Source organism: Protopterus annectens, chromosome 15.part0 (assembly GCF_019279795.1).
Source record: "Protopterus annectens isolate FY-2018-M chromosome 15.part0, PAN1.0, whole genome shotgun sequence".
NCBI lineage: Eukaryota > Metazoa > Chordata > Ceratodontiformes > Protopteridae > Protopterus > Protopterus annectens.
Genome location: NC_056749.1, coordinates 443,070,530 through 443,085,702, shown reverse-complemented (window position 1 = coordinate 443,085,702; position 15,173 = coordinate 443,070,530). Strand labels below are relative to the sequence as shown.

The following is a 15,173-nucleotide window of genomic DNA, read 5'->3' as shown; positions in this document are numbered from 1 at the left end:
TGTTTTTAGTCTCTTCCTTCTAGGAGGAACAAAGCTATTTTGAATGTTTAGGAAAGTAGTACTAAATTCACTTACAGCATCATACAAGGGAAGGCTTTTTAGGATACTCCAAATAAAGATGTACCCTAAGCGAAGAAAGTCAGATAATCCACTGTTCCTTGTAAAGAGAAATCTGATAAAGATGTGGCACTAAATCAAGAGGGTCTGGATTCCCCATTACCCATTTTGTAGGGGGTATTATAAAGACCCAAGAAGCTCCAGTCCACACTTAGAATAGTTACACAATAATTAAGGGATTTCATTCTAGGGACTGGGTGACTATTTTGTTCCTTTAAAAATTAGTGCTGTAAAACTTGGTATAGGCCCAACAATGGGTTAGAAAAAGAAACCTAGTAAATTACAAAGATTTCCAGTGTGACACTTGAAAGGAGCAACACATATATATTGTGAATAGTTTCAACCCTTGTCTGTCAGAGAAGGGATAAAATATTATTTCTTGCAAAATGACACACATTGGGGGTACTATCAGTGAATAAGAGATAAAAGTACTGTTTCTTGTATATTAAGACACATTGTGAACCTCATCTCTGAATAAGGGATAAAAGTATGACTAGATGTTATCTGTTTACAAGAAAAATGAAGTGAAAGGTATTTGCAGCAGGAACTGAGATGTGTTTCCTGCTATGACTAGATGCACTAAACTAATAATCCTTGATACTGTAAGAGAGACAAAAAAATTGAAGCTTATAGAACTCCTCAAGTGAAGTATTAAGATGAGGTAGAAGATACAGAAAGCTGAGCTGCAGGGGTTATAACAGAGGTCCACAGACAATGGAGTACCTGATTCTTCTGTTGTCTTAATGAGATGACACCATCATTTTTGCAGTGAGTGTAGTATTGATGCCTACCACATGCCACAGGTACCAGAAGTATCTAATAGGCTTGGCTGGCTCAAGCACCTCATAACCATGGACAAAACAAGGGGATAAGGACAGGAGTCTCTCACAGCGATGTTAATAGAGAAGCTGGCTTTTTCTGTGATGGACAAACTCTTCCAATATACTCCTGTTTAGGTAGCATGAGTCAGCTGCAGTGTTTCAGGAACTGAGAGATACGCTGTTGCTGTCACGCAGATGTTATAAATCAGTGCACTTGGATGACATCATCTTCTATAGGCAAGATCAAATGTCTCATTTATTGCAATTTTTGGAGTACTAAATCTTCTTATGGAGTCTGGGCTCATAACTAAGCCATATGTGTGGTGCTGCTGGTTTAAAAGAGGCTCTGTATTTGGCTTACATTGTGGTTTAAGGACCCATGAACCCATGGGTAGTAAAGGTAAATGCTATGGAAAGATGGCTTTGACTAATGACTGAGAGGAGGTATGGGCCTTCCTGGTTTTAGACAGCTACTAAACATAGGTCAAGTCACATTTTGCTATACTAGTAGCCCATTTCATGGACCTGACAAGGTCCAGATGCTCTGTCTATGTAAAATGGGCAGAATCTTCTACTCTTTAAATGTTGCCCTTTGTGCAGAGTTCTGCCATATCTAAATATCATTGGTAATACGTGGCACAATTAGATCCCTCAAATGTAAGTCTTAGCGAAATGCTGTTCCAGTCAGAAAGGTGGAACATCCTGAGACATATCTTAGTTTATAAATGTTTGATCTGGAGCTGTGATGGTTTATTATCATCAGAGAGAATGCTTGGCCATTAGGCTGACCTTGGAATACATCTGATCCTTCTTCCTCAGCTGAAACTTTAGGTTTTTTATGGTCCTTGCTCCTCTGGCTCAGTTAGCCTCTGATAATGATAACACCCCCTGTTTTCTCTCAGACCGTGCATCCTGTGTTGATCTATTCAGAAATTCATAACTGGCAATGTTATTTGACATGGGGAGTGATTGAGACAACAGGATATCTACTCTGGTCTTGACTCATGTATTTTTTTTTTTGCTCAGGTGCTGCACCTTGAGCTTTATCTGTCAGAGTACCCCCTCCAATTACTCTGAACTTCTGTCCCGTTACCACCTCTGGCTGTCTTGGAGAGAATGGGGAGGTAGCATTCATTTCAGTACTATCCCCCAGCTGGGACTGCACAGTGGGGTGGGAAGGGAAATAGAAAGAAGTAGCAAAAGGTGAAGTAGAGCCTGTGTATTACAGTGTCATATATGCTGCTCACACCAGGATTTTCCTAGCTCTAAGCCCCCTCCATGTGCCGATATCATCATCATCATCATCATCATCATCATCAGGCTGAGTGAGCAATAGGAAGTTTAAATAATTTATTATATTGCTCTATGAAAGACAGTAGAGGTTCATGACAGTCCAAAACACAATCTTATAACACCTGCATCTATTCAGAGGGGTGTTGACTAGGCAAAGCTTTGAAATTTCTTTTACAAGCTTAATTTGCCAAAGCCCTTGTGTAGCTTTAGGAAGAAAAAACACTAAGCATTTTTGTTTATTTCTACACTTGAACTCAACAGGGACTCTTGTCAGAGCATATATGAACAGGTATTGCCTCAGATGAAATCATAATATGATATTGTCCTGGTAGACAGTGTGACAGAAAAACAAATCAGAACAGCAATCAAGAGATCTTCAGTAAGCAGAGGAACATTATCAATACTTTAAGAAATTCCCCTTTTTAAATCTCACTGGTGTACTTGTGTCACTATTATTGTTTCTGTTAGCCATGTGCATCTTTTACTAATAATCTTTTGAGAGGGATCAGCACTCTGTTGGGCAGCATGGGGGTTCAGTCGAAGATATCTCTGTCTCTCACTTCAAGGTATAACAATGTCAGTCCTGATCGCTGCTCACTTTGTTCTATATCACTGCTCACTTTCCTGCAGAGTTTATAAACCACTCATACATAACAATTTCAGTTGTGATGACTGCTCACTTTCTTGCAGAGTTTATATACCACTCGTATATAACAATTTCAGTTGTGATGACTGCTCACTTTCTTGCAGAGTTTATATTCCACTTGTATATAACAATTTCAGTTGTGATGACTGCTGACTTTCTTGCAGAGTTTATATAACACTTGTATATAACAATTTCAGTTGTGATGACTGCTCACTTTCTTGCAGAGTTTATATACCACTCGTATATAACAATTTCAGTTGTGATGACTGCTCACTTTCTTGCAGAGTTTATATACCACTCGTATATAACAATTTCAGTTGTGATGACTACTCACTTTCTTGCAGAGTTTATATAACACTTGTATATAACAATTTCAGTTGTGATGACTGCTCACTTTCTTGCAGAGTTTATATAACACTTGTATATAACAATTTCAGTTGTGATGACTGCTCACTTTCCTGCAGAGTTTATAAACCACTCATACATAACAATTTCAGTTGTGATGACTGCTCACTTTCTTGCAGAGTTTATATTCCACTTGTATATAACAATTTCAGTTGTGATAACTGCTCACTTTCTTGCAGAGTTTATATACCACTCGTATATAACAATTTCAGTTGTGATGACTGCTCGCTTTCTTGCAGAGTTTATATACCCCTCGTATATAACAATTTCAGTTGTGATGACTGCTCACTTTCTTGCAGAGTGTATATAACACTCGTATATAACAATTTCAGTTGTGATGACTGCTCACTTTCTTCTTGATCCCTGCTTACTTTCTTGCAGAATGTATATAACCCCAATACGCTTTTTGCAATCATCTTCTTTAGGTACTACAGTTTTCTTTCACCTCCTAATGACATTAGTTCATATGTACTTACTAGGTTATTGGTCTATGAAGATCCTTATAAGCCTAACTTGCAGTCCCAATAAGTTTTTAACCCTTGTATTTTAAGTAGAAATAGCCCAGGGCAGGATAAACATTTACATGTTACTCCTATCCATAAGAGACAAAGGTGCTAAACCAGCAGAGGTAAGTCTGCAGTTTGCCATCCATGTGATCAGATTATTTTTGAATATAGCAGGAGACGTACTTTGCTTTATGTGGACAGAACAAGATCACAAAGAAGTCAGATTCCCTGTGAATGCAGCCGTCTCTCTAGCACATTCTGTTTAAAAGAACAGATTAGCATTCTTGAGTGGGTGTTTATGTCACCAGTGGACTTTTGGATATAGGTCTGAAAGGATGGACTTGATTGAGAGTCTGTAAGTCAGAGCTCTGTAAGAAGAGATCACCCCTCAGTAGTCTGTAAGATACCAAGAAGAGGACAGGACTTTGAGATGATTGGTATAGCATTTATGATTTAGGTTGTTGATTTTCTTAGTAAGACTGGATTGTGGTCATTCAAGCTGTGTTAAGTGTTTAGACTGGTATATACCAATGGGGGCATTATATTCCATGACTGCACTTACAACTGACAAATACAGTGGGATGATCACATCTCTTGACCTGGACACCATACCCTTACTGATAAGCTGCACAATGAGAAAGGACTTTCTTACTATAGTGGACACAAGGCTCAGTGTCTACATAGGTTCACAGGTCCCTGACTACTGGGTCACTTTTCATGCTGTGTATTGATGTGATAGTTACAGGAGACATCATGGTTGCTGGAGGAAACTATTATACACTTTTTTATACATTATACATGATGATTGATCCTCTGCTCTAAAGCATCTAGCTACTTAGTATTTACTGTTTCCTTTGTGGCTGAAGTAAGGGCTGAAAAGATTTAGAAAAGGATCAGTTTCCTTACCAGGTTAACAATGAAATAAATTAAATTAAGCATGGACACTGACATCATTTTTCTTTCTCTATTAATATTTCTGTGAGTAAAGAATTCTTTCTGACTGTCCAACATAGTGTAAATTAACTGGCTGGCCTTCACAAATATGTACATTGTCCAAGGGTACTTCATGAGTTTAGGGGCTGTCACTGCAACTGTTTCATATAATTTGCCTAGAACCCTTTTCTGTATTGTCAGATTTACAGCTGGTATGCTGACTGCACTGATCTGTAAATCATTCTCTAAATGTGCAGTATGACAGAATGGGGGACAAAGGCCCAAAAATAGGGACAGATTTTACATATTGCTATAAACTTAGGAAGTTGCTAGAATAACAGGATTTTTCTTATTGCACACTTTTCTGATGGATATGAAGTCTGCAACACAAATGTATACCGTTATTAAGTGACTTCAGTCCTCAGCTCATCCAGAAAATTTGCCAGAAAATCACAAATTTTATGAGGAACAGACCAAAAATATAAGGCAAAAATCTGGACAGTTGAGAGGTATGAGTATGACTCCTTTTTGTTATACTGAGTATCTCACAAGAATTTGAAACCAGTTTAATTGGTTGACTTACTTGCTTTTCAGAGGCACTTCTTGGTATAACAGATTAGATCTCTGAACTTGAACTCAAAAGCTTCAGTTTGTACCTCAAATGTATGAAGAGATTCAGTTTGTACCTCAGATGTATGAAGAGTGTGCACAGAGATTTGCATTCATAAACATTTGTAGCTGAGCAGCTTACTCTTCTCAGTTTGACAGACCTAGACGATTTAACAATAATGTAATTCAGAGACATTCACAATTAGTATGCCAGGGGACCTTATCCCAGCTGTCCCGGGAATGTATTGGAATTACCAAATGCACAGTTTTATCAGCTCTGGGTAGGTGTTCTACTGAGTAGGCTGTGTAAAACTGAACTGTACAGTTATGGTCTTCTCAGTAAGGGAAATGACAATGAACAGGTGTAATGCGGCTGACAGATGCATCACTCTTTGCAGAAGTCAGATAGTACAAGTACCTTTGGACTTCATTTCTACACTACTTTACTTTTAGCAAGGATGACTGTGATGTACATAGGCTTAATTTACATGGACTACCCCAACGTCATCTTTGCTTGTTTCTGCATCTAAGTACTGAGGGATTAATTAATGCTCAGATGGGTAGCAAATACAATATATATATATATATATATATATATATATATATTTATATAGTATCTCCTTGTATATGTATGTGTGTGTGTGTGTGTGTGTGTGTGTGTGTGTATATATATATATATATATATATATATATATATATATATATATTATAGTATCTCCTTGTATATGTATGTGTGTGTGTGTGTGTGTGTGTGTGTGTGTGTGTGTGTGAATATATATATATATATATATATATATATATATATATATATATATATATATATATATATATATATATATATATATATATTTATATAGTATCTCCTTGTATATGTCTGTGTGTGTGTGTGTGTGTGTGTGTATGTATATATATATATATATATATATATATATATATATAGTATCTCCTTGTATATGTATGTGTGTGTGTGTGTGTGTGTGTGTGTGTGTGTGTGTGTGTGTGTGTGTGTGCATGTATATATATATATATATATATATATATATATATATATATATATATATATATATATATATATATATATAAATATGTTGCATATATCATTCCCTTATGATGTCCAGTACTAATCGCACTAGCCTACTCAGATTAGACAGTTTTGCACAAGATGTAGCACTGTATTAGAGAAAGAGCTTGTTTATAAGGAATAAGTAGCAAGTCCATGGGAAGGGACTTAAAAACTGTTATTCATTAAAGGAAAGTTTAGTATACATTAAATGGCTTCCAGTAGAAACTGAACCTTTTAATAAAATCCTTAATGAAACAGATTTAAGAATGATATCAAGTCTAAAAGAACAAAACCTGAAATGCAAAACATAATTATTGCAAATATAGCTGTTTTTCACCTTTCTTAGGTATTCCTGAAAAATATGTTGAATAGTACTTTCACTTCATAGTGACTTACAGTAAATGATGAAATGTCTTGGATGTTAAATAGAGAATTTACTATAAATTATTTTTGTTTATTATTCAAAGGGATAACAGTATGGGAAGATGTATAGATTATAACAATCCAAAGAGAGCAACGCATGGACGGCAGGTGCAAATGCCAAAAATATCCCCAGTAAGAGAACACAAACGGCCAGCACAAGAGAAGAATCCAACCTTTTATTTAAACATAAGGCAGGCAGGTTTCAGCCGTGAAGACCTTTATCAATGCAGAAAGACAAATCCATGTAATGAAACACCCTTTTTAAATAAAGTCCTCATTTGTTCCACCAATCAGAGCAAAAAGATAATTAAGCAATTCCAATGCAAGGAACACGCCCACAACAAATATTGTACAAGGGTGTTTCATTACATGGATTTGTCTTTCTGCATTGATAAAGGTCTTCAGGGCCGAAACCGGTCTGCCTTATGTTTAAATAAAAGGTTGGATTCTTCTCTTGTGCTGACCATTTGTGTTATCTTACTCAAGATGTATAGATTACTCAGGACCCATATTAGCAATCTGTTTCAAGTCTTTTCAAATGATGCAGAGGAAGACAGAAATGCCAAGTCATTATCCTCAGCTAGAAAACAGTACAGGGATACCATTGTGTGATAAACAGTGTAATATAGGTTTGTATCTAATGGTTTAATGCCAACTAACTTAGACTCTGCATGCTTAGTGTAACTGCTGCATGTCTTCTGCATGGAGATATTTTGAATATAGCATGTTACAATTGCCTTTTATCAGATGTTGACATGACAAATCCTTTTCAGGAAATGAGACAAGCCTGCCCCATTCACTCATTTAACTAATGTAATCTGTTACACCTCATGGTTGTATAACCTTCAGATAATCTAAAATCACTGTGGATTCAAACCATTTCACTAGAATGGGCTTGATATTTTGATTCTGCTCAATAGAATGGGCTTGATATGTTGGCATTCACTGAAAAGTACATCCATGTGACAAACAATACTGTACAAAAAGTAATGTCCAGTGTAATTACCTAAATAGTGAATTTATTTTATTTCTGAAAATGCTTTCCCTTTTATCTTAAAATTAGGTGATATTGTTGATTCATTTTCCAAGACAGATGACATCTTGTCATATAAAAGAAGAAGGATTATAATGCTTCTACTAGAGGAATCAATTCTATAGGTGTTAAATAGCTCAGATAAGTTCTGTATCCAGTACTCTGGATTCAGATATCTATAATTGGTAAAGCATGTGATGTAGATTAGTTTATTTCATTTAAAAAAATGATAATAACTGAACACACCAAATTGCTAGGAGTGGAAATAGACAATAAACTAAAATTTGACATTCACATATCCATGACCATAAAAAGTCCACAAAAAACTAGGAGTATTATACAGAAATAAGCAACTTCTCACCAAAGCAGCAAAGATTTCAGTAGCAAATTCCCACCTTATCTCCACCCTACTTTATGCCTCTCTAATATATACCAACCTAAGGCAATGCGATCTAAACAATCTAGAGACCTGCTACAACAAAATCGCCAAATTTGCCACAGGGGCATCCTACCATAGTCACCACTGTCTCTCACTTGCTGAACTGGGCTGGCTTGAACTCCCTCACCTCCTTCAATGGTATCAACTCTCACTCGCCCACAAACTAGTAAACCATCCACTAAAGGTCCTATCCCTCCAGAATCTACTCCAACCCTATCGCACCACCAGACCACTAAGATCCGGCAACAAAATTCACTTGCAGATCACTAAAGCCAATAACTCTGCACCATAGCCAAATTAGGGAACACCGTCCCACCCATAATTACCTCCATACCATCATGCACCCACTTCAAAACTTTACTAAAAGCGCACCTAAAAACATGCTGGCTATGCCCTTGCAACTCCCACTCTAATATCACCCACCCCATCCAACCACTACCTTTCTTTCCACTCCACTAACTACCTTGATTATAGCAAGCTCAGATGCTCATAAGCCTAGTACTTTTTATACAGCAGGAACTTCTTATTATAACATTTGTTAATGTCTGTTATGTACTTCAGAGATAAAGATTCTAGTTGTCTACTGATGTACTATGTTCTTCATCTGTAAATATGTTGTAAGTAATTGCTATGTAAATTGTTAATCGCTATGTAATCCAATGTAACTACGGTCTGTTTATTTTAACTGTGGAGCTTTTCTCCCTGAGCATCTGCTGAAAATGGACCTACGTCCAATCGGACACTCCCGGTCAACAAATATAAATAAATAAATAATTGTTCTTTAGGAACAAATTTTCTTAAATGAGTTTCAGAAATGGTAGTTATAGTGTCAAAATGTCTATATGGGTTGCACTACCTCATTCATTCTATTGACGGTGAAAGCCAGGTATCTGTGGACTAGGTGAGAATCCTATATGACCCATATGTTCCTGCCTGGGTTGCCCAATTAATCTGTTCTTTTCCCCTGTGGTGCATACTGGATTGTAAGGAGTAGGCCAGTCCACTTAAGTAATTTTGCTGTAGAAATTGTGACTTCCTCAGACAGTGCACTTGCATAAGTGTGTGCTCAGCAAGCCTGTGGTCTGCATGTGTATTTCCTAGTGCTCCCTGTATGTGTTCAGGGGCCTAGACAGAAAAAGTTATTTTGTACTCAAACCTAATGTTGCTGCCCCTACCCACCCACCTATCATTTTAAAAATGTACTCAACCCTCAAAATGTTACCCGCAGATAAGCAGGAAAGGAACACTTTGTTTTCAACTGTTACCATTTGTATGCATAAAAAGCTATTTTAGAGGTGTTTTTCTTTCACATAAAGATTCTTTGTATACCTCTATACTATGAACATTTATTTATGTAGTTCTAAACATTCTGTGATTTTTAGTGTTAACATTTTCAAGAGATGCTCCTTAAAAAATGAACTCATTTGAGTACACTAGGTATGCCTAGTTCTACCCTTGTATGTGTTACCCAAGTGGTGAGACAGAGCCATCTCTCTTCACCCAATATGGACAAGCCAGTAATGACGACTCACTCCCATCCTCCCTAACATGGCATTTCAGCTCCCATGACACTAGTCAGACTTGGGTATTTTGGATTGTATTCAGAGCTTCTTCCCTCTACACCAGAAAGCTAGGGCTGGATTTTCTGAAAAAATTTAAGTAAACTTATCAAATATATCAAAGTGACATAAAATATATGAAACCCCTCCTTGTTAGTGGTAAAAGTGGAATGAAATGAAAAAAGTATGACCTTCAATGATAGAAATACAATAATCCAAAGCTGGTGAAACAATAGACATAGTATCCGGCCATGCAGTAATGTCCAGAGTTTGGGAATGGCCATTAGAAGCTTGCCTAAGCTTACTCTGTGTGTTTTCTGACTGATGAGATACAGGGTCAGTTTTTACCTACTTCACTGAGAGGTTTCAGTAGATACCTGAATGTAGGAGTCTCTTGGTAGAACCCAGAAGGCCACCCATATCCTGTTGTCAGTCAACAGGTGGGGTAGTGACAGGTACATTAGAACAGCATGCAGGGGAGCATGTGCATCACCTTGACACCCTTGTATGCAGTCATGCAAGCAAGATAAAGGAAGATATGTCAGTCCCTTGTGTACACCCTACAGTTACTTTACTGGTAGTATATGAAGGCAGAATGTATCGATACGTTTGATATTCCATGGGCAGAAATGAGAGGGGCCACTATAGACCAGAAAATCAGATGAAGGGGGTAGTGAACACATGACATATCACAGAAATCATTTATTAAAAACAAAAAGAAATATAAAAATGGTAGCTGGTAAAGCCACTTTTTCCTGCATTCAGGAAAGTCAGTTAAGACATAGTAGCTATAGAAGTTTGCCACTCAGACTTATGAGACCACTGGTACTTTCATAGGTTCATAGGTGTGTACTAGGCTAATGACCCTGGAGCCTTTACAAGCCTAGCCCATAGGATTACCCTGGCATCGTGCCTTCAAGAAGTTTACATATTTCTTATTACTGCAGCCATTCCAAGCTCATAAACTGTTTATGACTTACTGGCTACGATTTTACAGTGATACTCACCTCTTACTATATTAATTGTTATTGAAATTATGTGATATCCAACAGCAAAACTCAAAGAGGTGGATAGAATTCAAACCAGACCAAACTGATACATGGAAAAGAAATTAGAAAACAACAAAAACAAGTCAAGCACTTTGAAGTCATAATTATATAAATAAATTAATTTTAAGTCAACACAATCACATAGATAACAGTTTCACTTTATGCATCTTCAGTCAGTTACAAGTCTGTAAACAAAAGAAAGAAAGTAAATAAATAATTAATTAAAACTATCACATGATACAAACTGACCAATCAGAAATAAACACCCATAAAAAGTTAATGCAAAACTAAGGTAACATTTAAACCATGATGCATTAAAGCTCCCAAATAAGCAAACATTTTTTTCTCTTTTAGGTATAATTTTTTTTCTTCCATCCAACATTTTTATTTAGCCTACCAATGCCTGTAAAGGATAACCTAACAACTGAATGAATTAAACAGTGTATATATAGAGCAATATATTTTTTGTGACTTTGCATGTCACTCAAATGTTCACAACTTTGTATTGGAAAGTACTAGTTTCCGTGTCCACATAAGAGGCATTCTGTAGACATATAACTAAATAAATAACAGCTTCCTTATCATAAGAAGCAAAATGTATATCAAAAATATTTTTTGGAGATTTTGAGAAGAAGAAAATAGATGTCTGAATCACCTACCTTCAATATGTACAATGACCACAAGGATGAAATCCAGTAATCAAAGAGGTACATTCAGTTGTTACCTGACGTTTATGATTCCGTAACATCTAACCCAGGTTATGAGCTCTTCAAAATAAAAGCACTGAGACAAATACCATTATTGCTGAAAATGTGCCAGTGTTTCTCTATGACAGATCTGATTTCAAAGAAATGGGTACTATATGTCATGACATCCCGTTTTTGTCCAATTACATCATTGGTTTTACATGTCTCATGATATATTAAGAGATCGGACCTAAACATATTATGAACTGTTTCTATGGGGTCTTGAATATTAGCCAGAGAATATCCATTGTCTTGGAAATGAAAACTCATATACATTTTGATTGCATTCTTCTCAGAAAGGAGGGTATTGTTTACCATATGTTTGGGATGTCAAGTGGTAGCATGTAATGAGGAACTCTTAGCAGATAGTTTCTGTATATATTTGAATCCTTTGTATAGGGCTAGGCCCTTAACTTAGTTATCTGGAAGTTAAAAAACAGTTCTCACATCACCAACACATCTCAAACACTGACAGCCATGTCCTGTGACTCAGTTCTTATGTGATCAGCACATTTTATACACTGAGAGCTGTCTGTAACTCAGTTCTTATGTGACCAGCATATTTTATACCCTGATAGCCATGCCCTGTGACTCAGGTCTAATGTCACCAACACATTTCAGACACTGAGAGATATGTTCTGTGACACATTTCTCACATCACCAACATGTTTTATACATTGAGAGCTGTGTCCTATGACTCAGTTCTCATGTGACTAGCACATTTTAAATGCTGACAGTCATGTCCTGTGACTCAGTTTCCATGTCAACAGCACATTTTATACACTGAAAACCATGTCCTATGGCTCAGTTCTCACATGACCAGTGCATTTTATACACTGAGAACCATATCCCGTGACTCAGTTCTCACATGACCAGCACATTTTAAACACTGAGAGCCATGTCCTTTGACTCAGTTCTCACATGTCCAGCACATTTTATACACTGAGAGCTGTGTCCTGTGACTCAGTTCTTACATGACCAGCCGATTTTATACACTGACAGCCATGTCCTTTGACACAGTTGTCACATGACTAGCACATTTTAAATGCTGAGAGTCATGTCCTGTGTCTCATTTTTCATGTCATCATCACATTTTATGCACAGAACCATGTCATGTGACTCATTTCTCACATGACCAGCACGTTTTATTCACTTCCTCTACTCCTGATGTCACTACACCTCTCCACACATCAGTCTATCAATCCTTTCTACCTTCACTTGTAAACAAGGCCTGAACTTTGTGTTTATCCACTCACTTGCAGAAAGCAATTCACTCTTTTTCAGAGGAGATGCATCATCTCTGCCTTTGAGGTACTGATTTTCATTATAGTAACTTCACACTAAGCAGTGATTTACATCAGTGCATGCTGGAAATCACAGTCTCTTGAGGCTAAGAGTTCAACATCATTTACAAGTAACAAATATGCAACCCTCACATCGTCAGACTGAATGCTGTCTACCTTGGTTGTGCTATGATATCCTATACATGGAAATCTTAAACAGGAAGGGATACAAAAAAAAGATCTCTGGTGGAGTCCTACATCTATCTTGAAAAATACCATATTATTGTTGAGAATATATACACAGCTCATACTCCTTATTTCAGGGGCACATGTGGCAGTAGTCCTGAGATACTGCACTACTGTAGTATGTCTTACAAAACTTCAGGGTACATGGTTATATACATTGTCCAAACTGAAAAAAAAACACCTGGAAACCACACATATAATCTCCCATGACCCTAGCCAATATCTGTGTAAAAATCACTAACTTGATCCATAGTTTCATGGCTGGGACACAATCTGCACTGCTATCCTGCACCAGGGGTTCAGCTTTGCATGCAGTCTCCTTTCCAGCACCCTGCCGTATGATTTCTGGGAAGCCCAAGGAGCATGATATTTTGACAACTGGAATACACCTTCCTGAACCCCTTTTTGAAAATTGGGATTACTACTGCAGTCAACCAGTCCAAAGGTAGTGTCTCAGCCTTCCATGCAACATTGAAAATACATGTTATATATGACAGCCCAACATTGCCCTGTGCCATCAGCATTTGTGACCAACTCCTGCAGCCTTGCTACAGTAGAAATGTTTGTTTGTGGCAGTGACCTCATCTATCCCACAATTCCAGTCTCTGTTTTTGGCACTGCTTCTTGAGAAGAAGGCAGGTCCATTATGGGTTCATAGGTCATTACTATACATGCAGCCCACAAGTCCATTGAGGAGCCTAGCCCAATTTAAAATTTGCTTGAAAGCACTTTTTTGTTATGGTAATTACACAGAGTCATAAAGTATGCAAATAGACTCAAACCCTGGACTATAGAAAGCAGTTTATTAACAACTTATAAACACCTTGTAACCTTAATCTTCTCTCTAACTGCTAGAAATTAGTTCATAAGTCCATCATTGTGTTCCTTTTACCTCTCAAGAATGCCTTTCTTCAAAGTATGCACTTATCCACCCTTGGCTAAGAACATCCTTGGCCAATCCCAGCATGTACATATTAAATAAATTAAGTTAAAATGTTTTTCTATGAAGGTAACATAGCAGTAATAACAACAGCTAAAGTAACATTCTTCCTCATATAGTATCAACATATGGACAAGCTGGGTGAGATAATCACATTAGGTGACAACATTACTTTAATGGTATTGCTTTAAAAGGGTCCCTTACACCCCTTCTACCACTCATTATTAACATTCTTCAAGTTTTGGAGAATCCCTTACTCCTTTGCTGATGGCGGATGGAATCCAGCATCTGACTGGAAGAAAATGAGCATGCTCAGCACACACACACACACACACACACACACACACACACACACACACACACACACGCACACACGCACACACGCACACACGCACACAGACACACGTACAAACACACACACACACACACACACACGCACACACACACACACACACACACACACACACACACCTTAAGAAAACTTGAAACATACTTACAGATTTTTCCTCAGAAGCTTTACCCATCTTTAGTATATGTAAAGAACACACTTGTCTGTCACACTTCTCCAGTTTCTCACTGAACTTGCTAAATTCTAGCATTAAACTATCCGCTTGCTGGAACAGAACCAGAGAAAGACAGATGCTGCCTAAAACTGTCAGAAGCAGGAATGCTTGGAACAGAAATATCCAGATCAGCAACTTGGGGTCTAAAAGACATGCCTTCATTGCTTTGATCTTGACTTCTACTGAAGATTTGTCAGTTTCAGAATTAACGACTGTTACAGGAAATCCACATTACCATCATTTTTTTAACTTTACAGCAGATACTCTACGGGGAACTTGAACTCACAGAGAGGAAACAAAACTCAAGCTGTGTGCCAGGCTACTGACTTTAGAAGAGTTGAGATGTAACAGTTGATAAACCATGCTTCACTTTAGTAGAGTCATCACAGACTGTAAAAGCAAAAATAACGTATACAACTTCATAAATGAAAAAGTATGACAGTGAAAAAGGAGTCAAGTGCAGTGAACTGTATGATGTGTAAGTAAATGTACACATAGC

General features: G+C 37.3%; 1 protein-coding gene across 1 annotated transcript in view; it reads right to left on the bottom strand.

Moving 5' to 3' along the window:
* The window catches only part of LOC122790118 (tumor necrosis factor ligand superfamily member 13B-like), a 169,901-nt gene extending 154,979 nt beyond the window's left edge, over positions 1-14,922 (bottom strand). Inside the window, exon 1 of the mRNA XM_044057692.1 lies at positions 14,609-14,922. Coding sequence (XP_043913627.1) covers positions 14,609-14,836 — 228 coding nt within the window. The 5' untranslated portion in view covers positions 14,837-14,922. The remainder of the gene's footprint in view (positions 1-14,608) is intronic.
* Between the last annotated feature and the right edge of the window lie 251 nt (positions 14,923-15,173).